At 67.6% G+C, this 25,379-nt stretch overlaps 1 protein-coding gene across 1 annotated transcript in view; it reads left to right on the forward strand.

The window, feature by feature from the left end:
* Positions 1-1,200: 1,200 nt before the first annotated feature.
* LOC141737123 (E3 ubiquitin-protein ligase HUWE1-like) overlaps positions 1,201-25,379 on the forward strand; it is a gene marked incomplete at its 5' end in the record, with an annotated part of 53,847 nt that continues 29,668 nt past the window's right edge. The window contains 20 exon segments of the mRNA XM_074571739.1: positions 1,201-1,328; positions 1,430-1,511; positions 2,577-2,753; positions 2,867-3,017; positions 4,033-4,166; positions 4,168-4,476; positions 8,021-8,216; positions 10,329-10,496; positions 11,331-11,473; positions 12,643-12,709; positions 14,139-14,347; positions 16,679-16,890; positions 17,898-18,077; positions 20,084-20,250; positions 21,480-21,625; positions 21,706-21,781; positions 21,903-22,001; positions 22,117-22,250; positions 22,879-23,050; positions 25,097-25,325. Of these exon segments, the coding sequence (XP_074427840.1) occupies positions 1,201-1,328; positions 1,430-1,511; positions 2,577-2,753; positions 2,867-3,017; positions 4,033-4,166; positions 4,168-4,476; positions 8,021-8,216; positions 10,329-10,496; positions 11,331-11,473; positions 12,643-12,709; positions 14,139-14,347; positions 16,679-16,890; positions 17,898-18,077; positions 20,084-20,250; positions 21,480-21,625; positions 21,706-21,781; positions 21,903-22,001; positions 22,117-22,250; positions 22,879-23,050; positions 25,097-25,325 (3,179 nt within the window).

A 25,379-nucleotide genomic window follows, 5' to 3' on the forward strand; every position in this document is an offset into this window, starting at 1 on the left:
GTTTTGGGGGTGGGGCGTTTTTTGGGGTGTGTTTTTTTTTTTAGGGGGGGTTTGGGGGGGATTTAGGGTTTTTTTTGGGGTGTCCCTGACGCCCCCCTGCCCACAGGAGCTGTAGCTGCCCTGCGCCCGAGTGGTGCAATCGAGCTGCGTTTTTGGGGGGTTTAGGGATTTTCTGGGGGGGGTGGGGGTGTTTTGGGGGTGGGGGGTTTTTTGGGGGTGGGGGGTTTTTTAGGGGGGGTTTTGGGGGCGATTTAGGGGTTTTTAGGGGTGTCCCTGACCCCCCCCCAATGCACAGGAGCTGTAGCTGCCCGGTGCCCGAGTGGTGGAATCGAGTTGCGTTTTTAGGGGGTTTAGGGATTTTTTTGGGGGGGGTTGGGGTGTTTTGGGGGTGGGGCGTTTTTTGGGGGTGTTTTTTTTTTTTAGGGGGGGTTTGGGGGGGGTTTAGGGGTTTTTAGGGGTGTCCCTGACCCCCCCACGCCCACAGGAGCTGTAGCTGCCCTGCGCCCGAGTGGTGCAATCGAGCTGCGTTTTTGGGGGCTTTAGGGATTTTCTGGGGGGGGGGTGGGGGTGTTTTGGGGGTTGGGGTTTTTTGGGGGTGGGGGGTTTTTTAGGGGGGGTTTTGGGGGGGGTTTAGGGTTTTTTTGGAGTGTCCCTGACCCCCCCCAACGCACAGGAGCTGTAGCTGCCCTGCGCCCGAGTGGTGCCATCGAGCTGCGTTTTTGGGGGGGTTGGGATTTTGGGGGGGGGGGGGGGGGGGTGTTAGGGATTTTGGGGGGTGAGGGGGGGTTTGGAGGGGGGGGTATTTTTGGGGGTTGGGTTTTTTTGGGGGGGTTTAGGGGGTTTTTTTTGGGGTGTCCCTGACCCCCCCCCCGCCCACGGGAGCTGAAGCTGCCCTGCGCCCGCGTAGTAGAATCCAGCTGCGTTTTTGGGGGGGGATTAGGGGTTTTTGGCGGGGGGGAGGGGCGGTCGGGGATTTTTGGGGGGGTCTAAGGGATTTTTGGGGTGTTTCTGCCCCCCCCAGACCCCCCCTGTCCCCCCCCTCCCCACCCAGGAGCTGAAGCTGCTCTGTGCCTGCGTGGTAGAATCCAGCTGCATTTTTTGGGGGGAGTTTAGGGTTTTGGGGGGGTTAGTTTTTTTTTTGGGGGGGGGGGGTGTAGGAGTTTTTTGGGGTGTCCTTGACCCCCCCATTCCCCCCCCCAGGAGCTGAAGCTGCCTTGCGCCCGCGTGGTGGAATCCAGCTGCGTCCTGGACGTCCTCATCAAGCTGCTGGAGGTGGTGCAGCCCTGTCTCCAAGCCGCCAAGGAGCACAAGGAGGTGCAGACCCCCAAGTAAGGATGGGGGGGCAGCCCCCCAACCCCCTGCCGGGACATCCCCCCCCCCCCCCCCTTCCCCTCCCGGCCCCCATTTCTGTGGTTTTTCCCCCCAAAAGGTGGATCACCCCCGTCTTGTTGCTCATCGATTTCTACGAGAAGACGGCCGTCTCCTCCAAGCGGAGGGCGCAGATGAACAAGGTTGGGGGGGCCCGGGGGGGGGCCGGGCAGGGGGGAACTGGACGTGGGGGGCTTGTGTGTGTGGGGGGGTGGGTGTCTGGGGTGGGTGTGGGGCCGGGGGGGGGGATACGGGGTCCTGGCGGGGGGGGAGATACGGGGTGCTGAGGGGACATAGATGGGGTTATGGAGGGACACGGGTGGGGTTGGGGGGGGGGACACGCTTGGGGTCATCCGGGGGGGATGGGGGGGGAAAGGGTGTCCTGGGAGGGGACACTTGGGAGTCCTGGGGGGGGATATGGACTCCTGGGGGTGACACTTGGGGTCCTGGGGGGGGGACGACACGGGGGGGGCCTTGGGGAGATATGGGGGTCCCGGTGCGGGGAAAAGGGCGTCCTGCGGGTGACGCTTGGGGTCCTGGGGGGGACACTTGGGGTTCTTGCGGGGGGAGGACGACAGGGCGTCCTGGGGGGGACAGTTGGGGTGCTGGGGGGGGACACGTGGGGGTCCTGGGGGCAGAAAAGGGCGTCCTGGGGGGGATATGGGGGTCCTGGAGGGGGGGCGGGACATATAGGGTCCTGGGGGGGCAACATGGGGTTAGGAGGGGGACACTTGGGGTCAGCGGGGGACACGTGGGGGTCCTAGGGGGGGAATGTGGGGGTCTTGGGGGGGGGGGGGGATGGAGTTAGGAGGGGGACACTTGGAGTCCTGGCGGGGGGGGGGCACCCCTGGGGTCCTGGGTGGAGGCGGGGGGGGGACAGGTAGGATTAGGAAGGAGACGTGGGGGGGGGCCTGGGGTGACACATTGGGTCTCTGGGTGGGGGGGGGGAGGGACGGGGTGTCCTGGGGTGACACGGGGGGTCCTCTGGGGGGGGGGGGGGCAAAGGGTCCTGCGGGGGGGACACACACACGCACGATACGGGGTCCTGGGTGCCAATCAGGCCGTGCCCCGGCCGTGGGCCCACCACGCGCTGCCCCATCCCCCGTGGGGCTGCAGGGACGCGAGTAGCCCCGGGGCGGGGGGGGTACACCCTGCTGACCGCCCCCCCCCCCCCCCGACTTCTTCGTCACCCCTCCTTCCCTTCCCAGTATCTGCAGGCGACTGGGAACAACTGGCGCTGGTTCGACGACCGCTCGGGGCGGTGGTGCAGCTACAGCGCCAGCAACAACAGCACCATCGACGCCGCCTGGCGCGCGGGGGAGACCAGCGTCCGCTTCACCGCCGGCCGCCGCCGCTACACCGTCCAGTTCACCACCATGGTGCAGGTAACTGGACCCCAAGGCCGGGAGGGGGGCGGGGGGGGGGACACACCACGACGACGACACACGGTGACGTTCCCCCCCCCCCGCCTCCCGCTCCCCCCGATTTGTCACCCCAGGTGAACGAGGAGACGGGGAACAGGCGGCCGGTGATGCTGACGCTGCTGCGCGCCCCCCGCCCGGGAAAGGGGGGCAAAGAGGGCGCCGAAGGGGAACGGGGCGGCGAGGAGGGGCGGGAGCCGGAGGGAAGGGGCAAGGACGACCCCCCCGGTAATTATTTTTTTTTTTTTTTGTGGGGGGGGGTCTTTTATGGCAGGGAGGGGAGCACCCGCTTTTGGAGGGGATGGAGGTTTGGGGAGAGGGGGTGATACGGGGGTTGGAGGGGGGGATTTGGGTGGGGGGGGGATGAGGGGGTGGAAAAGGCTGGGGGGGGGGGGGTCTGAGGGGCCATGGGGTGGGGGGGGACGCACAGGTTGTTCGGGGGCTGCCCCATGTCCGTGCACCCCCAGAACCAGGAGATGGGGTGGGGGGGGATTTGGGGCTGGGGGGGAACTTTGGGGGGGGGGAACTTTGGGGGATGGGGGGGGGTCAGAGAGGCCAAGGGGGGGGTCTGAGGGGCCATGGGGGGGGGGGTTAGAGAGGCCGGGGGGGGCGGGGGGACGGATGGCACAGGTTGTTGGGGGGGCTGCCCCATGTCCCTGCACCCCCAGAACCAGGGGATGGGGGTGGGGGGGGGGATATGGGAGTCGGGGTTATAGAGGGGGATTCTGGGGGGGGGATTTGGGGTTGGGGGGGGTCAGAGAGGCCAAGGGGGGGGTCTGAGGGGCCATGGGGGGTCCAAGAAGCCATGGGGGGGGGGGTCAGAGAGGCGGGGGGGGGCATAGGTTGTTGGGGGGCGGCCCCATGTCCCTGCACCCCCAGAACCAGGGGATGGGGGGGGATTTGGGGTTTGGGGGGGGGTCAGAGAGGCCATGGGGGGGGGGGCACAGGTTGTCGGGGGGCTGCCCCATGTCCCTGCACCCCCAGAACCAGGGGATGGGGGGGGGGGCAGGATTTGGGGATGGGGGGGGTCAGAGAGGCTGGGGGGGGGGGGGGGCACAGGTTGTTGGGGGACTGCCCCATGTCCCTGCACCCCCAGAACCAGGGGATGGGGGGGGGGGATACGGGAATCGGGGTGACAGGGGGAGATCCCTGGGGGGGGACTGGGGGGAGGCCATGGAGGGGGTGGCCTCCGAGAGGCCCCGGGGGGGTTGCCAGGCTCACCCCCGCCCCGCATCCCCCGCAGCCCCAGAGCCGGCGCCGGAAGAAGAGACCCCTTTGGCTCCCTCCTCTTCCTCCTCCCCGGCTCCTTCCTCCTCTTCCTCCTCCTCTTCCCCGGCCCCTCCGCCGCCTCCGCCCTCCTCCTCGTCGGAAGAAGGGGGAGCCGGAGGGAATTGGGGGGAAGCCCCGTGCGAGGTTTGGCGGAAGTAGCGGTGCCGCCGTCCTGCGGGCCTGCGTCAGCATGTTGGGGGTGCCGGTGGACCCCGACACCCTGCACGCCACCCTGCGCCTCTGCCTGCGCCTCACCCGCCAGCACAAGCACGCCCTGCTCTTCGCCGAGCTGCGCAGCACCCGCACCATCCTGGGCCTCACCCAGAGCTCCGGCTTCACCGGCTTCACCCCCCTCGTCACCCTCCTCTTCCGGCACATCATCGAGGATCCCTGCACCCTGCGGCACACCATGGAGAAGGTGCGGGGAAGGGGAAGGAGGAGAACGGGGGAGGCGGGGGGGCTCGGGGGACGAGGGTGAGGGAGTTGGGGGCTGGGGAAAAGGGGACGGGGGAGTTGGGGGGCGCTGGGGACAAGGATGAGGGACTTGGGGGAGGTGGGGGCTCAGGGGACGAGGGTGATGGACTTGGGGGGCTGGGGAACAAGGAGACAGGGGAGTTGGGGGGCTCGGGGGACGAGGGTGAGGGACTTGGGGGGCTGGGGAACAAGGAGACAGGGGAGTTGGGGGGCTCGGGGGACGAGGGTGAGGGACTTGGGGGCTGGGGAACAAGGAGACAGGGGAGTTGGGGGGCGCTGGGGACAAGGATGAGGGAGTTGGGGGGCTGGGGAACAAGGAGATAGGGGAGGTGGGGGGCTCAGGGGATGAGGGTGAGGGACTTGGGGGCTGGGGGAAAGGGGACGGGGAGGTGGGGACAAGGAGAACAGGGACTTGGGGGGCTGGGGAACAAGGAGATAGGGGAGTTGGGGGGCTCAGGGGACAAGGGTGAGGGACTTGGGGGGCTGGGGAAAAGGGGAGGGGGGAGTTGGGGGCTGGGGGCAAGGAGAACAGGGAGTTGGGGGGCTGGGGAAAAGGAGACGGGGGAGTTGGGGGGCGCTGGGGACAAGGATGAGGGACTTGGGGGCTGGGGAACAAGGAGATAGGGGAGGTGGGGGGCTCGGGGGACGAGGGTGAGGGAGTTGGGGGGCTGGGGAACAAGGAGACAGGGGAGTTGGGGGGCTCGGGGGACGAGGGTGAGGGACTTGGGGGCTGGGGAACAAGGAGACAGGGAGTTGGGGGGCTCGGGGGACGAGGGTGAGGGACTTGGGGGGCTGGGGAACAAGGAGACAGGGGAGTTGGGGGGCTCAGGGGATGAGGGTGAGGGACTTGGGGGCTGGGGAAAAGGGGACGGGGGAGGTGGGGGGCTCAGGGACAAGGATGAGGGACTTGGGGGGCTGGGGAACAAGGAGACAGAGGAGTTGGGGGGCTCGGGGGACGAGGGTGAGGGACTTGGGGGGCTGGGGAACAAGGAGACAGGGGAGTTGGGGGCTCAGGGGACGAGGGTGAGGGACTTGGGGGGCTGGGGAACAAGGAGACAGGGGAGTTGGGGGGCTCGGGGGACGAGGGTGAGGGACTTGGGGGGCTGGGGAAAAGGGGACGGGGAGGTGGGGGACAAGGAGAACAGGGACTTGGGGGGCTGGGGAACAAGGAGATAGGGGAGTTGGGGGGCTCAGGGGACGAGGGTGAGGGACTTGGGGGGCTGGGGAACAAGGAGATAGGGGAGTTGGGGGGCTCAGGGGACGAGGGTGAGGGACTTGGGGGGCTGGGGAAAAGGGGGAGGGGGGAGTTGGGGGGCTGGGGGCAAGGAGAACAGGGAGTTGGGGGGCTGGGGAAAAGGAGACGGGGGAGTTGGGGGGCGCTGGGGACAAGGATGAGGGACTTGGGGGGCTGGGGAACAAGGAGATAGGGGAGGTGGGGGGCTCGGGGGACGAGGGTGAGGGACTTGGGGGGCTGGGGGAAAGGGGACGGGGAGGTGGGGGACAAGGAGAACGGGGACTTGGGGGGCTGGGGAACAAGGAGATAGGGGAGTTGGGGGGCTCGGGGGACGAGGGTGAGGGACTTGGGGGGCTGGGGAACAAGGAGACAGGGGAGTTGGGGGGCGCTGGGGACAAGGATGAGGGAGTTGGGGGGCTGGGGAACAAGGAGATAGGGGAGTTGGGGGGCTCAGGGGACGAGGGTGAGGGACTTGGGGGGCTGGGGAAAAGGAGACGGGGGAGTTGGGGGGCTCGGGGGACGAGGGTGAGGGAGTTGGGGGGCTGGGGAACAAGGAGACAGGGGAGGTGGGGGGCTCGGGGGACGAGGGTGAGGGACTTGGGGGGCTGGGGAACAAGGAGACAGGGGAGTTGGGGGGCTCGGGGGACGAGGGTGAGGGACTTGGGGGGCTGGGGAAAAGGGGACGGGGGAGGTGGGGGGCTCAGGGACAAGGATGAGGGACTTGGGGGGCTGGGGGAGGTGGGGGGCTCGGGGGACAAGGGTGAGGGACTTGGGGGGCTGGGGAACAAGGAGATGGGGGAGTTGGGGGGCTGGGGTAAGGGGAGGGGGGACTTGGGGGGCTGGGGGACAGTGGGCACACGGGGTCGGGGGTGCCGCGCTCTTGGGGAGGATCCGTCACTCTGGGCCGGGGCCATCCCGGGGTGTCCCCTCCTGTCCCTCGCTGTCCCCTGCTGTCCCGTGTCCCCCCGTGTCACCCCGCTGTCCCCTGTCCCCTGCTGTCCTGTGTCCCCTCTCTGTCCTGTGTCCCCTCGCTGTCCCCTGTCCCCCCGCTGTCCCCATCATCCCGTGTCCCCCCACTGTCTCCTGTCCCCTGCTGTCCCATGTCCCCCTGTGTCCCTCGCCGTCCCCCTGTGTCCCCCGCCGTCCCCTGTCCCCGTGTCCCCCGCTGTCCCCTGTCCCCCTGCTGTCCCCTAGGGTCCCTCCCTGTCCTCTGCCGTCCCCTGCTGTCCCCTGTCCCCCCGTGTCCCCCTGTCCCCTCGCCATCCCGCGTCTCCCCGCTGTCCCATGTCCCCCTGTGTCCCCTCGCTGTCTCCTGTCCCTCGCTGTCCTGTGTCCCCCACTGTCCCTCACTGTCCCCTGTCCCTCCCTGTCCTCTGCTGTCCCCTGTCCCCCTGTCATCCCGGGTCCCCTCGCTGTCCCCTGTCATCCCGTGTCCCCCTGTCCCCCCGCCACCCCCTGTCCTTTGCTGTCCTGCAGCTCTCCGCTGTCCCGTGTCCCCCCGCTGTCCCCTGTCATCCCATGTCCCCCTCCTGTCCCATGTCCCCCTGTGTCCCCCTCCTGTCCCATGTCCCCCTGTGTCCCCCTCCTGTCCCATGTCCCCCTGTGTCCCCCTCCTGTCCCCTGTCCCTCACTGTTCTCTGCTGTCCCATGTCCCCCTGGGTCCCCTTGCTGTCCCCTGTCCCCCTGTCATCCCATGTCCCCCTGTCATCCCATGTCCCCCTGCTGTCCCCTGTCCCTTGCTGTCCTGTGTCCCCCTGTGTCCCCCTGCTGTCCCCTGTCCCTCACTGTCCCCTGTCCCTCTGTCATCCCATGTCCCCCCGCTGTCCCGTCCCTCCCTGTGCCCTGCTGTCCCCTGTCCCCCTGTGTCCCCCCACCATCCCCTGTCATCCCATGTCCCCCTGTCCTCTGCTGTCCCCTGTCCCCCTGCCATCCCATGTCCCCCCGCTGTCCCCTGTCCCTCGCTGTGCCCCGCTGTCCCCTGTCCCCCTGCTGTCCCCTGTCATCCTGTGTCCCCCTGTCCCCCGTCCCCCCGCTGTCCCCTGTCCCTCGCTGTGCCCCGCTGTCCCATGTCCCCCTGCTGTCCCCTGTCCTCCCATGTCCCCCTGTCCCCTGCTGTCCCCTGTCATCCCATGTCCCAATGCTGTCCTGCATCCCCCCGCCGTCCCCTGTCCCTCGCTGTCCCGCGTCCCCCCACCGTCCCGCATCCGTCCCCCCCCCGCCTCCCCTCTGAGGGTGTCCCTGTCCCCGTCCCCAGGTCGTGCGCTCGGCGGCCACCAGCGGGGCCGGCAGCACCACCTCGGGGGTGGTGTCGGGCAGCCTGGGCTCGCGCGAGATCAACTACATCCTGCGGGTGCTGGGCCCCGCCGCCTGCCGCAGCCCCAGCGTCTTCGCCGAGGTGGCCACCGCCTGCATCCGCATCGCCCTGCCCGCCCCCCGCGGCTCCGGCACCGGTGGGGCTCGGGGCGGGGGCAGAAACGGGCCTCCCGGGGGGAGTCGGGGGGCAGAAATGGGAGTCCCGGGGGCAGTTGTGGCAACAAAATGGGGGTTTTGGGGGGGTTGTGGTGACAAAATGGGGTCTCAGGGGTGGTTGTGGGGCAGAAATGGGGGTCCCAAGGGTGGCTGTGGGTCCCAAATAGAGTCTCGGGGTGGTTGTGGGGCAGAAAGGGGCATCCTGGGGGGAGCCGGGGGGCAGAAAGGGGCGTCCCGGGGGGAGTCGTGGCGACGAAATGGGGTCTCAGGGGTGGTTGTGGGGCAGAAATGGGGGTCTCGGGGTGGTTGTGGGGCAGAAATGGGGTCTCAGGGGTGGTTGTGGGGCAGAAACGGGCATCGCGGGGGGAGTTGTGGGGCAGAAAGGGGAGTCCTGGGGGCAGTCGTGGCAACAAAGTGGGGGTTTTGGGCAGGTTGTGGCGACGAAATGGGGTCTCAGGGGTGGTTGTGGGGCAGAAATGGGGGTCCCAAGGGTGGCTGTGGGTCCCAAACGGGGTCTCGGGGGCGGCTGTGGGGCAGAAACAGGCGTCCCAGGGGGAGTCGTGGGGCAGAAAGGGGCGTCCCGGGGGCAGTCGTGGCAACAAAATGGGGGTTTTGGGGGGGTTGTGGCGACGAAATGGGGTCTCAGGAGTGGTTGTGGGGCAGAAATGGGGGTCCCTGTGAGTCCCAAGGGTGGCTGTGGGTCCTAAATGGGGTGTCAATGGTGGCTGTGGGGCAGAAAGGGGCGTCCCGGGGGGAGTCGTGGGGCAGAAAAGGGCGTCCTGGGGGGAGTTGTGGTGACAAAATGGGGGTTTTGGGGGCGGCTGTGGGGCAGAAATGGGGGTCCCGAGGGTGGCTGTGGGTCCCAAACGGGGTCTCGGGGGTGGCTGTGGGGCAGAAATGGGGGTCCCGAGGGTGGCTGTGGGTCCCAAACGGGGTCTCGGGGGTTGCTGTGGGGCAGAAATGGGGGTCCCGAGGGTGGCTGTAGGTCCCAAACGGGGTCTTGGGGGCGGCTGTGGGGCAGAAATGGGGGTCCCGAGGGTGGCTGTGGGTTCCAAACGGGGTCTCGGGGGTTGCTGTGGGGCAGAAATGGAGGTCCCAAGGGTGGCTGTGGGTCCCAAACGGGATCTCAGGGGTGGCTGTGGGGCAGAAATGGGGGTCCCAAGGGTGGCTGTGGGTCCCAAACAGGGTCTCGGGGGTGGCTGTGGGGCAGAAATGGGGGTCCCGAGGGTGGCTGTAGGTCCCAAACGGGGTCTCGGGGGCGGCTGTGGGGCAGAAATGGGGGTCCCGAGGGTGGCTGTGGGTCCCAAACGGGGTCTCAGGGGTGGCTGTGGGGCAGAAATGGGGGTCCCGAGGGTGGCTGTGGGTCCCAAACGGGATCTCAGGGGTGGCTGTGGGGCAGAAATGGGGGTCCCGAGGGTGGCTGTAGGTCCCAAACGGGGTCTCGGGGGCGGCTGTGGGGCAGAAATGGGGGTCCCGAGGGTGGCTGTGGGTCCCAAACGGGGTCTCGGGGGTGGCTGTGGGGCAGAAATGGGGGTCCCGAGGGTGGCTGTGGGTCCCAAACGGGGTCTCGGGGGTGGCTGTGGGGCAGAAATGGGGGTCCCGAGGGTGGCTGTGGGTCCCAAACGGGGTCTCGGGGGCGGCTGTGGGGCAGAAATGGGGGTCCCGAGGGTGGCTGTGGGTCCCAAACGGGGTCTCAGGGGTGGCTGTGGGGCAGAAATGGGGGTCCCGAGGGTGGCTGTGGGTCCCAAACGGGGTCTCGGGGGTTGCTGTGGGGCAGAAACGGGCGTCCCGGGGGGAGCCGTGGGGCAGAAACGGGAGTCCTGCGGGGAGCCGTGACCCAACTTGGGGGTCGCGGGGCTCCCTTTACCCCCTACTTGGGGGTCGCGGGACTCCCTCGACCCCCAAAATATGGGTCCCGGGGTGGGGGTCCCTTTACCCCCTACACGCGGATCCCCCCGTCTCAGCCCCGAAACGCGCCTGCGCCCCCCGCCCGCTCTCTCTGTGGGGTGACGCCGGGGTGGGGGGGGGTTAGGGGGGGCTGCCCCACATCTCCGAGGACCCCCAACCTTGACCCCCCCCCCGCTGCCCCCCAGCCTCCGACGACGAGTTCGAGAACCTGCGCATCAAGGGCCCCAACGCCGTGCAGCTGGTGAAGACGACGCCCCTCAAGCCGGCCCCGCTGCCCCCCATCCCCGACCCCATCAAGGACGTCATCTACGACATGCTCAACGCTCTGGCCGCCTACCACGCGCCCGACGAGGGTAGGGGCCATTTTTTTGGGGGGGGGGGACCCCAAAAATTACCCCCACCCCCCCCCGAGGGGTTACAGCCACCCCCAGGGGGGAGTTTTGGGGGGAGAAAGATGTGGGGCAGTGAGAAATGGAGGGTTGAAGTGGGGTGTCGCCGTGGGGGGGGGCGATTGGGGTGCCCCCAGGAGGGTACAGGGGGGGTTGGGCCCCCCCCCAAAAAATTACCCCCCCCCCAAAAAATTACCCACCCCCCGAGGGGTTACAGCCACCCCCAGGGGGAGTTTTGGGAGGAGAAAGATGTGGGGCGGTGAGAAATGGAGGGTTGAAGTGAGGTGTCGCCGTGGGGGGGGGCAATTGGGGTGCCCCCAGGAGGGTAAGGGGGGGTTGGGCCCCCCCCCAAAAATTACCACCCCCCCCCAAAAAATTACCCACCCCCCGAGGGGTTACAGCCACCCCCAGGGGGGAGTTTTGGGGGGAGAAAGTTGTGGGGCGGTGAGAAATGGAGGGTTGAAGTGGGGTGTCGCCGTGGGGGGGGGCGATTGGGGTGCCCCCAGGAGGGTAAGGGGGGGTTGGGCCCCCCCCCAAAAATTCACACCCCCCCTAAAAATTAACACCCCCCCCCCCAAAAATTAAACACCCCCCCCAGGGGGCGATGCGGGGCCCCCGAGGTGACAAAGGGCACCCCAAGAGCGCGGCCGTGTCCGCCCTCCCCCCCTGCCCCGGGGGCAATTTTCGGGGCGTGTGTGTCGTGTCCCCCCCCCCCCCAGAAGGTGACAGGGACCCCTGGGCGGTGTGGGGGTGTCCCCTCACCGTGTCCATATGTGTGTCCCCCCCCCGCGGCGGCAGGTGACAAAGGGGACGGCAGGAGCGGGGCGCCGGCCGAGGTGAGCCAGCTGCTCTCCGACATCGGGGACGACATGTACCAGCAGTACCGCAGCCTCACCCGCCCCCCCGCAGACTTCGACCCCCCCGCCGGCTTCGCCATCAACGTCCGTGGGGCTCGGGGGGCCGGGGGGGGGCCGGGGGGGGCCACACACGGGCGACTTGGGGGGCTGGGGAGGGTGGGGTGGGGGTTTGGGGGGCTGAGGAAGGGGGAGGTTTGGGGACGTTGTGAGGATGCAGAAGGGCGATGGGGGGGGGGGGCATTTGGGGGGCTGGGGGGGGGTGTCATTGCGGGGGGGGGATTTTGTGGGAGTTGGGGGGCTGGGGGGGATTTTTGGGGGGGTTTTGGGGGACTTGTTGGGGCGGGATTTTGAGGGGCTGAAGGGGCAGTTTGGGGACGTTCCTAAGGATGCCGTGGGGGTGATGGGGGGGGGATTGGCGGGCTGGGGGGGGTTATTTGGGGGGCTGGGGGGGGATTTTGCGGGGAGTTGGGGGGCCGGGGGGGGGATTTTTGGGGGGACTTGAGGGGGGGGGGGATTTTGGGGGGCTGAAGGGGGAGTTTGGGGACGTTCCTAAGGACGCCGTGGGGTGATGTGAGGGGTTTTGGGGGGCTGGGGGGGGGGATTTTGCAGGGAGTTGGGGGGCTGGGGGGGGTTGTCTGGGGGCTGGGGGGGATTTTTTGGGGGGCTGGGGGCGATTTTGGGGGGGAGATTTTGGGGGGCTGAGGGGGCAGTTCCTAAGGACGCCGTGGGGTGACGGGATGAGTTTTGGGGGGCTGGCGGGGGGGGGGGGGGCGGATTTAGGGGGCTGGGGGGGGGGATTTTGAGGGGGGTTTTGTGGGGCTGGGGGGGCACTTAGGGGGCGGGAGGGGATTTTGGGGGGACTCGGGGGGGGGGATTTTGGGGGGCTGAGGGGGCAGTTTGGGGACATTCTGAAGGACGCCGTGGGGTGATGGGAGGGGTTTTGGGGGGCTGGGGGGGGGGCATTTAGGGGGCGGGGGGGGATTTTGAGGGGGGTTTTGGGGGGCTGAGGGAGCACTTAGGGGGCGGGGGGGGGTTGGGGGGCACTTAGGGGGCTGGGGGGGGGGGTTTGGGGGGCTGAAGGGGGGAGTTTGGGGATGTTCCAAAGGACGCCGTGGGGTGATGGGAGGGGGGGGGGGGAAGTGGGGAAGGGGGGGGCTGGGGGGGGGGGGTTGGGGGGTTTTGGGGGCCCCCCCGGCGCTGGCGTGTCCCCCCCCCCCCCGGCGCTGATGTCCCCCCCCCTCTGTGTCCCCCAGGCCCAGGTGTTCGCTGCCGACGGAGCCGCTGCCGAGACGCCCCCCTCGGGGACCCCCCAGGGAGAAGGTAACGCTGGCCCCCAACGGCCCCCAGTGTCCCCTCCCTGTCCCCAACCCCCCCCATGTGGCGTGTGTCCCCCCCCCCGATGTCCCCTCCGTGTCCCCAACCCCCCTGCTGTCCCCTAGCCCCAGTGTCCCCTCTGTGTCCCCAAGCCCTGCTGTCCCCTAGCCCCAGTGTCCCCTCCGTGTCCCCAAGCGCCCGATGTCCCCTCCCTGTCCCCAAGCGCCCGATGTCCCCTCCCTGTCCCCAAGCCCCGATGTCCCCTCCGTGTCCCCAGTCCCCCTGATGTCCCCTGGCCCCAGTGTCCCCTCTGTGTCCCCTAGCCCCCCCGATGTCCCCTCCGTGTCCCCAATCCCCCTGCTGTCCCCTAGCCCCAGTGTCCCCCCTGCTGTCCCCAAGCTCCAGATGTCCCCTCCGTGTCCCCAAGCCCTGATGTCCCCTAGCCCCAATGTCCCCTCTGTGTCCCCTAGCCCCAATGTCCCGTGTCCCCAACCCCCCGATGTCCCCTAGTCCAGTGTCCCCTCCGTGTCCCCAACCCCCCGATGTCCCCTCCGTGTCCCCAACCCCCCTGATGTCCCCTAGCCCCAGTGTCCCCTCCGTGTCCCCAAGCCCCCATGTCTCCCCTGCTGTCCCCAAGCCCCCATGTCTCCCCTGCTGTCCCCAAGCTCCAGATGTCCCCTCCGTGTCCCCAGTCCCCCTGATGTCCCCTAGCCCCAGTGTCCCCCCTGCTGTCCCCAAGCCCCCGATGTCCCCCCTGCTGTCCCCAAGCCCCCAATGTCCCCCCTGCTGTCCCCAAGCCCCTGCTGTCCCCTCCGTGTCCCCTAGCCCCAGTGTCCCCTCCGTGTCCCCAACCCCCTGATGTCCCCTAGCCCCAGTGTCCCCTCCGTGTCCCCAAGCACCCAATGTCCCCTCTGTGTCCCCAACCCCCTGATGTCCCCTAGCCCCAGTGTCCCCTCCGTGTCCCCAAGCACCCAATGTCCCCTCCGTGTCCCCAAGCCCCGATGTCCCCTCCGTGTCCCCAATCCCCCTGCTGTCCCCAACCCCCTGATGTCCCCTCTGTGTCCCCAACCCCCAATGTCCCCTCCGTGTCCCCAAGCCCTGATGTCCCCTAGCCCCAGTGTCCCCTCCTTGTCCCCAAGCCCCCTATGTTCCCTAGTCCAGTGTCCCCTCCGTGTCCCCAAGCCCCCATGTCCCCCTCCCTGTCCCCAAGCGCCCGATGTCCCCTCCGTGTCCCCAAGCTCCTGATGTCTCCTAGCCCCAATGTCCCCTCCATGTCCCCAAGCCCCGATGTCCCCTCCGTGTCCCCAACCAACCCCCCTGCCGCCCCCTCCGCATCCCCGAGCCCTTTCCTGTCCCCTCCTCATCCCCACCCCCCCCGCCCCGACGCTGTCCCCTGACGGTGTCCCCCGTGTCCCTGTCCCCCCCCTCCCCGCAGCAGCCAGCCCCGAGGAGGGCCGGGAGGGCCGGAAGGAGAAGGAAGGGGACCGCGGGGACGAGCGCCAGCGCGCCAAGGCCACCAAGCCCCTCATGCCCACCTCCACCATCCTGCGCCTGCTGGCCGAGCTGGTGCGCTCCTACGTGGGCATCGCCACCCTCATCGCCAACTACAGCTACACCGTGGGCCAGTCCGAGCTCATCAAGGAGGTGACGAGGCCACCCCCGTCCCCGAGCGTCCCCCAGGGTCCCCCGCTGTCCCCCAGGGTCCCCAAGGGTCCCCCCGAGGCGGGGGGCGCACGGGCGTCGCCGCCATCCCGTCCTCGGGGTTTCGTCCCCGGGGGTGGCGCGCTGGTGCGTGGAGGGGGATCGAGGAGGTGATGGTACCCCCAGGCCATGTCCCCAAGGGTCCCTCAGGTGTCCCCGAAGGGCCCTGAGGGTCCCCAATGTCCCCAAGTGTCCCCGAGGTGGGGGGCACACGGGCATCGCCGCCATCCCATCCTGGGGGTGTTGCGCTGGTGCGTGGAGGGGGATCGAGGAGGTGACGATACCCCCAGGATATTGTCACCAGGGGTCCATCAGGTGTCCCCAGGGGGTCCTGAGGGTCCCCAAAGGGCCCTGAGGGTCCCCAATGTCCCCAAGTGTCCCCGAGGTGGGGGGCACACGGGCATCGCCGCCATCCCATCCTCGGGGTGTCATCCTGGGGCTGTTGCGCTGGTGCTTGGAGGGGGATTGAGGAGGTGACAAAACCCCCAGGACATTGTCACCAGGGGTCCCTCAGGTGTCCCGAGGGGGTCCCAAGGGTCCCCAGGGGTCCCCAAAGGGCCCTGAGGGTCCCCAATGTCCCCAAGGGTCCCTGAGGTGGGGGGCGCACGGGCATCGCCACCATCCCGTCCTCGGGGTTTCGTCCTGGGGGTGGCACGCTGGTGCGTGGAGGGGGATCGAGGAGGTGATGGTACCCCCAGGACATGTCCCCAAGTGTCCCCGAAGGGCCCTGAGGGTCCCCAATGTCCCCAAGTGTTCCCGAGGCGGGGGGCGCACGGGCGTCGCCGCCATCCCGTCCTCGGGGTTTCGTCCCGGGGGTGGCGCGCTGGTGCGTGGAGGGGGATCGAGGAGGTGATGGTACCCCCAGGACATGTCCCCAGGGGTCCCCTCAGGTGTCCCCGAAGGGCCCTGAGGGTCCCCAATGTCCCCAAGGGTCCCCGAGGTGGGGGGCACATGGGCATCGCCGCCATCCCATCCTGGGGGTGTTGCGCTGGTGCGTGGAGGGGGATCGAGGAGGTGACAATACCCCCAGGATATTGTCACCAGGGGTCCATCAGGTGTCCCCAGGGGGTCCTGAGGGTCCCCAAGTGTCCCCAGAGGACCCCGAGGGTCCCCAAGGTCCCCAAGGATCCCCGAGGTGGGGGGCGCACGGGAGTCGCCGCCTTCCTATCCTTGGGGTGTCATCCTGGGGGTGTTGCGCTGGTGCGTGGAGGGGGGTCGAGGAGGTGATGGTACCCCCAGAACATGTCCCCAAGTGTCCCCGAAGCACCCTGAGGGTCCCTAATGTCCCCAAGTGTCCCCGAGGGTCCCCAAGGGTCCCCGAGGCGGGGGTGCACGGGCATCACCGCCATCCTGTCCTTGGGGTTTCTTCCTGGGGGTGTCGCGCTGGTGCGTGGAGGGGGATGGAGGAGGTGACGATACCCCCGGGACATGTCCCCAAGGGTCCCTCAGGTGTCCCCGAAGGGCCCTGAGGGTCCCCAATGTCCCCAAGTGTCCCCGAGGTGGGGGGCACATGTGCATCGCCGCCATCCCGTCCTGGGGGTGTTGCGCTGGTGCGTGGAGGGGGATCGAGGAGGTGACAATACCCCCAGGATATTGTCACCAGGGGTCCATCAGGTGTCCCCAGGGGGTCCTGAGGGTCCCCAAAGGGCCCTGAGGGTCCCCAATGTCCCCAAGTGTCCCCGAGGTGGGGGGCGCACGGGCGTCACCGCCATCCCGTCCTCGGGGTTTCGTCCTGGGGGTGGCGCGCTGGTGCGTGGAGTGGGGTCGAGGAGGTGATGGTACCCCCAGAACATGTCCCCAAGTGTCCCCGAAGCACCCTGAGGGTCCCTAATGTCCCCAAGTGTCCCCGAGGGTCCCCAAGGGTCCCCGAGGCGGGGGTGCACGGGCGTCACTGCCATCCCGTCCTCGGGGTTTCGTCCTGGGGGTGGCGCGCTGGTGCGTGGAGGGGGATGGAGGAGGTGACGATACCCCCGGGACATGTCCCCAAGGGTCCCTCAGGTGTCCCCAGGGGGTCCTGAGCGTCCCCAATGTCCCCAAGTGTCCCCGAGGGTCCCCTTGTCACCCCATGCAGAAGGTTCCCCCGGCACCCAGGTCCCCATCACCGCCTGCGTTAAGGTGTCCTGTCCCACCCCATCCCTCCCTTGTCACCGCGCCCCACGTCCCCCTTTGTCACCCAACCCCTGGTGGCCCCACGCCTCAAGGACGGGGTGATTTTGGGGGTGTGGGGGGGGTGTGTTTTGGGGTGTCTGACCACCCCCCTCCCCCCAACCCCAGGACTGCAGCGTGTTGGCCTTCGTCCTGGACCACCTCCTGCCCCACACGCAGAACGCCGAGGACAAGGACACGCCGGCGCTGGCCCGGCTCTTCCTGGCCAGCCTGGCGGCGGCGGGCAGCGGCACCGACGCCCAGGTGGCACTGGTCAACGAGGTGAAGGCGGCCCTGGGCCGGGCCCTGGCCATGGCCGAGAGCACCGAGAAACACGCCAGGTGGGGGACGCGGGGCCACCACCGGCACCCTCACGGCCACGCGGTTGTGGGGTCGAGTTGTCCTCCGTGGGGTCGAGGTGTTCCTCCACGGGGTCAAGGTTGTTTCTCCATGGGGTTGAGATACCCTACATAGCACTGAGATGTTCCTCCGTGGGGTCGAGATGTTCCCCCATGGGGTTGAGGTGTCCGCCATGGGGGTGAGATACCCTACATAGCGCTGAGACGTTCCTCCATGGGGTTGAGGTTGGTCCTCCATGGGGTCGAGGTGTTTCTCCATGGGGTTGAGATGTTCCTTCGTGGGGTTGAAGTACCCTACATAGGGGTGAGATGTTCCTCCATGGGGTTGAGGTGTCCTCCATGGGGTCGAGATGTTCTGCCATGGCATTGAGACATTGCGCCATGGGGTTGAGATGTTCCTCATGGGTTGAGATGTTCCTCGTGGGGTTGAGGTGTCCTCCATGGGGGTGAGGTACCCTGCATAGGGCTGAGATGTTCCTCCATGGGGTTCAGGTGTCCTCCATGGGGGTGAGGTACCCCACATAGGGGTGAGATGTTCTTCCGTGGGACTGAGGTTGTTCCTCCGTGGCATTGAGGTGTCCTCTGTGGCGTTGAGGTGTTCCACCATGGGGTTTAGATGTTCCTCCATGGGGGTGACATGTCCTTCGTGGGGGTGACATGTCCCTCATGAGGTTGAGATGTCCTCCATAGAGGTGATGTGTCCCTCGTGCAGGTGACGCGTCCCTCGTGAGGTTGAGATGTTCTCCACGGGGTTGACGTGGCCCTAATGAGGTTGAGATGTCCTCCACGGGGTTGATGTGTCCCTCGTGGGGGTGGCACGTCCTCCACAGGGGTTGACGTGTGCTCCACAGGAGTTGTCCGTCCTCCACATCTTCGATGTCTCCTCCTTGGGGGTGACGCGACCCTCTGGGGGTGGGGGTGGGCTGTGACACGTCCCCACAAGGTGTGACATGTCCCCTCATGTGCGTCCGTGTCCCCTTCCACCGCAGGCTCCAAGCCGTCATGTGCATCATCAGCACCATCATGGAGTCCTGCCCCTCCACCTCCAGCTTCTACAGCAGCGCCACGAAGACCCAACACAACGGCATGAACAACATCATCCGCCTCTTCCTCAAGAAGGGCTTGGTCAACGACCTGGCGCGGGTCCCCCACAGCCTCGACCTCTCCAGGTACAACCCCACCGGGGTCAGGGGGGCGGGTTTTGGGGGGTCTTGAAGGGTCTTGGTGGGCCTAGAAGGGTTGTGATGGGCCTTGAGGGGTTGTGGTGGGATCTCGGGGGGGTTGTGATGGGCCTTGAGGGGTTGTGGTGGGATCTCAGGGGGGTTGTGATGGGTCTTGAGGGGTTGTGGTGGGATCTCGGGGGGGTTGTGATGGGTCTTGAGGGGTCACGGTGGGTCTTGGGGGCTCGTGGTAGGACCTTGGGGGATCTTGGGGGGTTGTGGTGGGGTCTTGGGGGGTTGTGGTGGGATCTCGGTGGGGTTGTGGTGGGATCTCGGTGGGGTTGTGGTGGGATCTCGGTGGGGTTGTGATGGGTCTTGGGGGGTTGTGGTGGGACCTTGAGGGATCTTGGGGGGGTTGTGGTGGGATCTCAGGGGGGTTGTGATGGGCCTTGAGGGGTCACGGTGGGTCTTGGGGGTTCGTGGTAGGACCTTGGGGGATCTGGGGGGGTTGTGGTGGGATCTCGGGGGGGTTGTGATGGGCCTTGAGGGGTTGTGGTGGGGTCTCGGGGGGGTTGTGATGGGCCTTGAGGGGTTGTGGTGGGATCTCAGGGGGGTTGTGATGGGCCTTGAGGGGTTGCGGTGGGATCTTGGGGGGGTTGTGATGGGTCTTGAGGGGTCACGGTGGGTCTTGGGGGCTCGTGGTAGGACCTTGGGGGATCTGGGGGGGTTGTGGTGGGGTCTTGGGGGGTTGTGGTGGGATCTCGGTGGGGTTGTGGTGGGATCTCGGTGGGGTTGTGGTGGGATCTCGGTGGGGTTGTGATGGGTCTTGGGGGGTTGTGGTGGGACCTTGAGGGATCTTGGGGGGGTTGTGGTGGGATCTCAGGGGGGTTGTGATGGGCCTTGAGGGGTCACGGTGGGTCTTGGGGGTTCGTGGTAGGACCTTGGGGGATCTGGGGGGGTTGTGGTGGGATCTCGGGGGGGTTGTGATGGGCCTTGAGGGGTTGTGGTGGGGTCTCGGGGGGGTTGTGATGGGCCTTGAGGGGTTGTGGTGGGATCTCAGGGGGGTTGTGATGGGCCTTGAGGGGTTGCGGTGGGATCTTGGGGGGGTTGTGATGGGTCTTGAGGGGTCACGGTGGGTCTTGGGGGCTCGTGGTAGGACCTTGGGGGATCTGGGGGGGGTTGTGGTGGGATCTCGGGGGGGTTGTGATGGGTCTTGGGGGGGTTGCGGTGGGATCTTGGGGGGGTTGCGGTGGGATCTCGGGGGGGTTGTGACGGGATCTCGGGGGGGTTGCGGTGGGATCTCGGGGGGGTTGCGGTGGGATCTCGGGGGGGTTGCGGTGGGATCTCAGGGGGGTTGTGATGGGTCTTGAGGGGTTGTGGTGGGATCTCGGGGGGGGTGTGATGGGCCTTGAGGGGTTGTGGTGGGATCTTGGGGGGGTTGTGATGGGCCTTGAGGGGTTGTGGTGGGATCTCAGGGGGGTTGTGATGGGTCTTGAGGGGTCACGGTGGGTCTTGGGGGGTCGTGTTAGGACCTTGGGGGATCTGGGGGGGTTGTGGTGGGTCTTGGGGAGCTGTGGTGGGATCTTGGGGGGTTGTGATGGGTCTTGGGGGGTCGTGGTGGGATCTTGGGGGGGTTCTTGAGGGGTCTTGGGGGGGATCTTGGGGGGGTTCTTGAGGGGTCTTGGGAGGGGTCTTGGGGGGGGTCTTGAGGGATCTTGGGGGGGTCCTTGAGAGGTCTTGGGATGGATCTTGGGGGGGTTCTTGAGGGGTCTTGGGGGGGTTCTTGAGGGGTCTTGGGGGGGGTCTTGAGGGGTCTTGGGGGGGTTCTTGAGGGGTCTTGGGGGGGTTTTGAAGGGTCGTGGTGGATCTTGAGGAATTGTGGTGGGTCTTGAGGCGTCAGGGTGGGTCTCGGCGTGCCATGGGGGGTTCTCCTGGCCGTTGGGGTCCCACAGTCCCTCTGTGTGTGTCCCCCCCCCCACCTCCACCCCCCCACACCCACCCCCCCCCCCCCGCAGCCCCAACATGGCGAACACGGTGAACGCGGCGCTGAAGCCGCTGGAGACGCTCTCGCGCATCGTCAACCAGCCCAGCGGCCTCTTCGGCACCAAGGGCTCCTCCAGCAAGAGCAAGGCCGAGGGCGCCGGGGGGGCCCGCGACGCCGGCGCCGCCCCCCCCGACGGAGGTACCCCCCCCCCCCCCCCCCCCCCACATATCCCCCCTGGCCTCCTGGGGCCCTCCCGTCTCCTCTCTGCCCCCCCATTTCGCTTGTGTGTCGTCCCGTCCCCCCCCAGTTTTCCCTGTCTGTGCCCCCCCCCCGCATGTCTCCTGTCCCCCCCCCCCCCCCCATCCCTGGTGTTCCCCCCCACCCCCATCTCTGGTGTCCCCCCCCATCTGTCTCCTGTCCCCCCCCATCCCTGGTGTCGTCCCCCCCCCATCCCTGGTGTTCCCCCCCGACACCCATCTCTGGTGTCCCCCCCCATCTGTCTCCTGTCCCCCCCCATCCCTGGTGTTCCCCCCCCCCCCATCTCTGGTGTCCCCCCCCCATCTCTCTCCTGTCCCCCCACCATCCCTGGTGTCCCGTGTCGTGTCCCCCCCCCCCCCCCCCCATCTCTGGTGTCCCCCCCCATTTCTCTTCCATTCCCCCCCCATCTCTTTTCAGCCCCCCCCCATCTCTCCTGTCCCTCCCCCATCCCTGGTGTCGTGTCCCCCCCCCATTTCTCTCCTGTTCCCCCATCTGTCCTGTCCCCCCCCCTCCATTTCTCTCCTGTCCCCCCCCATCTCTGGTGTCCCCCCCCATCTCTGGTGTCCCCCCCCATCTCTGGTGTCCCCCCCATCTCTGGTGTCCCCCCCATCTCTGGTGTTCCCCCCCCATCTCTCTTCCATTCCCCCCCCCATCTCTCCTGTCCCTCCCCCATCCCTGGTGTCGTCCCCCCCCCCATTTCTCTCCTGTTCCCCCATCTCTGGTGTCCCCCCCCATTTCTCTCCTGTCCCCCCCCCCAATCTCTCCTGTCCCCCCATCTCTGGTGTGTGTCCCCCCCATTTCTCTCCTGTCCCCCCCATCTCTTCCGTCCCCCCCCCCATCTCTCTTCCGTGCCCCCTCCATTTCTCTCCTGTCCCTCCCCATCTCTCTGGTGTCCCCCCCATATCTTCCCTGTTCCCCCCATCTCCTTCCCCCCCCCATCTCTCCTGCCCCCCAATTCCCCCCCCCCCGGCAATCTCCCTTCTCGTCCCCCCCCCCGCTTCCCAGTCCCCCATCAGGGGCTCGGGGTCCCCCGTGTCCCCACGTCCCTCCCTGTCCCCTCCTCCTGGCCATCCCCGGGAGGGGGGTGGGAGGGGTCCTGCTTGTCACCCTGACCCCCCGCTTCTTTGTCCCATCCCCTTCCCCCCCCCCACCCCGAAAATAAAAAAAAGGGGACCCCGGGGACCCCGAGCCCCCCGAGGAGGACGCGGAGGCGGCGCAGGCGGAGGCGGCCGACGGTGACATGGACGGGGAAGCCGAGGGTGACACGGTGGTGCTGGCCGGCCAGCCCGAGGGGCTCAGCACCCAGGAGATGCAGGTGAGGGGGGGGTCCCGTGTCGTGTGTCGTGTGTCCCCCCCCCAGCACCCTCTAACGTGTGTGTCCCCCCCCCGCCCAAGGTGGAAAACGAGCTGGAGGATCTCATTGACGAGCTGCTGGAGAGAGACGGCGCCGCCGGCAACAGCACCATCATCGGTGAGAAACTCGGCCCCTCGGCTATCGGTCACCCCCCCCCCCGTATCCGGGTGCCCCCCCTGCACCCCTTAACGGTGATTCCTCCATTCCCCGCCCCCCCCTTCCCAAAAAAACTCCTAAGTGAGCCGCTCGGGGGAGGACGAGTCGCAGGAGGACGTGCTGATGGACGAAGCGCCCTCCAACCTCAGCCAGGCCTCCACGCTGCAGGCCAACCGAGAGGGTGAGCGGGGCGCCGGAGGGGGGGGGACGCCGGGGGGGGGACACAACGACAAGATTTCAGGGGGTTTTGGGGGCTGCCGAGATGTCGCTCATCCTCCCCTCCCCCGACCTTCAAGATTCCATGAATATCCTGGACCCCGAGGACGAGGAGGAGCACACGCAGGAGGAAGACAGCAGCGGCAGCAACGAGGACGAAGACGACAGCCAGGACGAGGAGGAGGAGGAGGAGGAGGAAGACGAGGACGATCAGGTGGGAGAATTGGGTGCCCCCCACCCACCCCCAGCCCAGGGACACCCGGATCCTCGCCGTCAGGGTGTAACGGTGCCCCCAGTTTGGGTTTAGATTCCCCCAGTTTGGGTTTATATTCCCCCAGTTTGGGGGCAGGGTGCCCCAGTTTGGGCTCAGGGGGTGTCATTTGGGCTCAGGGTGCCCCTAGTTTGGGCTCGGGGTGGCCCAGTTTGGGGTCAGGGTGCCCCCAGTTTGGGGTTAGGGTGCACCCAGTTTGGGTTTAGATTCCCCCAGTTTGGGTCAGGGTGCCCCCAGTTTGGGTCGAGTCACCCAGTTTGGGTCAGGATGCCCCGTTTTGGGCTCAGGGGGTGTCATTTGGGGTCAGGGCGCCCCCAGTTTGGGTTTAGATTCCCCCAGTTTGGGTTAGGGTGCCCCAGTTTGGGCTCAGGGGGTGTCATTTGGGGTCAGGGTGCCCCCAGTTTGGGTTTAGATTCCCCCAGTTTGGGCTCAGGGTGCCCCAGTTTGGGCTCAGGGGGTGTCATTTGGGGTCAGGGTGCCCCCAGTTTGGGTTTAGATTCCCCCAGTTTGGGCTCAGGGTGCCCCAGTTTGGGCTCAGGGTGCCCGCTGACCCCCCCCCCCCCCCGCCCAGGATGACGAGGAAGGGGAGGAGGGGGAGGAAGAGGAGGACGACGACGACGGGTCGGAGATGGAGCTGGACGAAGATTACCCCGACATGAACGCCTCCCCCCTCGTCCGCTTCGAGCGCTTCGACCGCGACGACGACCTCATCATCGAGTTCGACAACATGTTCTCCAGCCCCAGTACGGACTGGGGGGCACTGGGAGGGACTGGGGGGCGCTGGGAGGGACTGGGAAGGGCCGGGATGGCAAAAAAAGGGGGAGAAACGGCGGTTTTAGGGGGGCCACGGGGCTGCCCCGTCGCCCCACGGGGTGGAGGCGGGGGGGGTGTTGTCTCTCGGTGGGCTGGGGGGGGGGGACACAAAGTGGGGTTGACCCCCCCAGCACCCCACTTCTGCCTCCCCATGGCCTTGGGGGGGGGGTCAGGGTGGGGTCCGCCCCCTGCCACCCACTTTGTCACCTCCCCATGGCCTTGAAGGGGGGGGTTAAGAAGGGGGTCACCCCCCCAGCACCCCAATTTTATCTCCCTATGGCCTTGGGGGGGGACACAGTGGGGTTGACCCCCCCAGCACCCCACTTCTGCCTCCCCATGGCCTTGGGGGGGGTCAGGGTGGGATCCGCCCCCTGCCACCCACTCTGTCACCTCCCCATGGCCTTGAACGGGGGGGTTAAGAAGGGGGTCACCCCCCAGCACCCCATTTTTATCTCCCCATGGCCTTGGCGGGGGGGGACACAGTGGGGTTGACCCCCCCCAGCACCCCACTTCTGCCTCCCCATGGCCTTGGGGGGGGGGTCAGGGTGGGATCCGCCCCCTGCCACCCACTTTGTCACCTCCCGAGGGGTCTTGGGGGGTGTTAAAAAGAGGGTCACCCCCCAGCACCCTAATTTTATCTCCCCATGGCCTTGGGGGGGGAGACACAGTGGGGTTGACCCCCCCCAGCACCCCACTTCTGCCTCCCCATGGCCTTGGGGGGGGGTCAGGGTGGGGTCCGCCCCCTGCCACCCACTTTGTCACCTCCCGAGGGGTCTTGGGGGGTGTTAAAAAGAGGGTCACCCCCCAGCACCCTAATTTTATCTCCTCATGGCCTTGGGGGGGGGGACACAATGGAGTTGACCCCCCCAGCACCCCACTTCTGCCTCCCCATGGCCTTGGGGGGGGGGGTCAGGGTGGGGTCCGCCCCCTGCCACCCACTTTGTCACCTCCCGAGGGGTCTTGGGGGGTGTTAAAAAGAGGGTCACCCCCCAGCACCCTAATTTTATCTCCTCATGGCCTTGGGGGGGGGGACACAGTGGGGTTGACCCCCCCAGCACCCCACTTCTGCCTCCCCATGGCCCTGGGGGGGGGTCAGGGTGGGATCCGCCCCCTGTCACCCACTTTGTCACCTCCCCATGGCCTTGAAGGGGGGGTTAAGAAGGGGGTCACCCCCCAGCACCCCATTTTTATCTCCCCATGGCCTTGGCGGGGGGGGACACAGTGGGGTTGACCCCCCCCAGCACCCCACTTCTGCCTCCCCATGGCCTTGGGGGGGGGGTCAGGGTGGGGTCCGCCCCCTGCCACCCACTTTGTCACCTCCCCATGGCCTTGAGCGGAGGCTTAAAAAGAGGGTCACCCCCCCCACACCCCAATTTTATCTCCCTATGGCCTTGGGGGGGGGACACAAAGTGGGGTTGACCCCCCCCAGCACCCCACTTCTGCCTCCTCATGGCCTTGGGGGGGGGTCAGGGTGGGATCCGCCCCCTGCCACCCACTTTGTCACCTCCCCATGGCCTTGAAGGGGGGGGTTAAGAAGGGGGTCACCCCCCAGCACCCCATTTTTATCTCCTCATGGACTTGGGGGGGGGACACAGTGGGGTTGACCCCCCCAGCACCCCACTTCTGCCTCCCCATGGCCTTGGGGGGGGGTCAGGGTGGGGTCCGCCCCCTGCCACCCACTTTGTCACCTCCCCATGGCCTTGAAGGGGGGGGTTAAGAAGGGGGTCACCCCCCAGCACCCCATTTTTATCTCCTCATGGACTTGGGGGGGGGGACACAGTGGGGTTGACCCCCCCAGCACCCCACTTCTGCCTCCCCATGGCCTTGGGGGGGGGGGGGTCAGGGTGGGATCCGCCCCCTGCCACCCACTCTGTCACCTCCCGACACCCCGCTTTGTCACCTTTCCCCGCCCCATTCCCGGGGGGGGTGTTGAGGAAGTTTGAGGACCCCCCCCCATTTTTCTTTCTCCCTCGCAGCCGACATCCCCCCCTCCCCGGGGAACATTCCCGCCAGCCACCCGCTGCTGGTGCGTCACGCCGACCACGGGGCGCTGGCCTTGGGGACGGGGACGGCCACCACCCGCCTGGCCCAGGGCCTGGGCCGCAGCCAACGCACCCTGCGCCAGCTCACCGCCAACGCCGGCCACACCATCCACGTCCACTACCCCGGCGCTCGCCAGCCCAACCCCCCCCTCATCCTCCAGCGGTGAGTAACCACCCCCCCCTTCCCCCCCCCGCCCCGAGCCGGGTCACCAAATAT

The sequence above is a fragment of the Larus michahellis genome, unplaced genomic scaffold (assembly GCF_964199755.1).
Source record: "Larus michahellis unplaced genomic scaffold, bLarMic1.1 SCAFFOLD_265, whole genome shotgun sequence".
NCBI classification, from domain to species: domain Eukaryota; kingdom Metazoa; phylum Chordata; class Aves; order Charadriiformes; family Laridae; genus Larus; species Larus michahellis.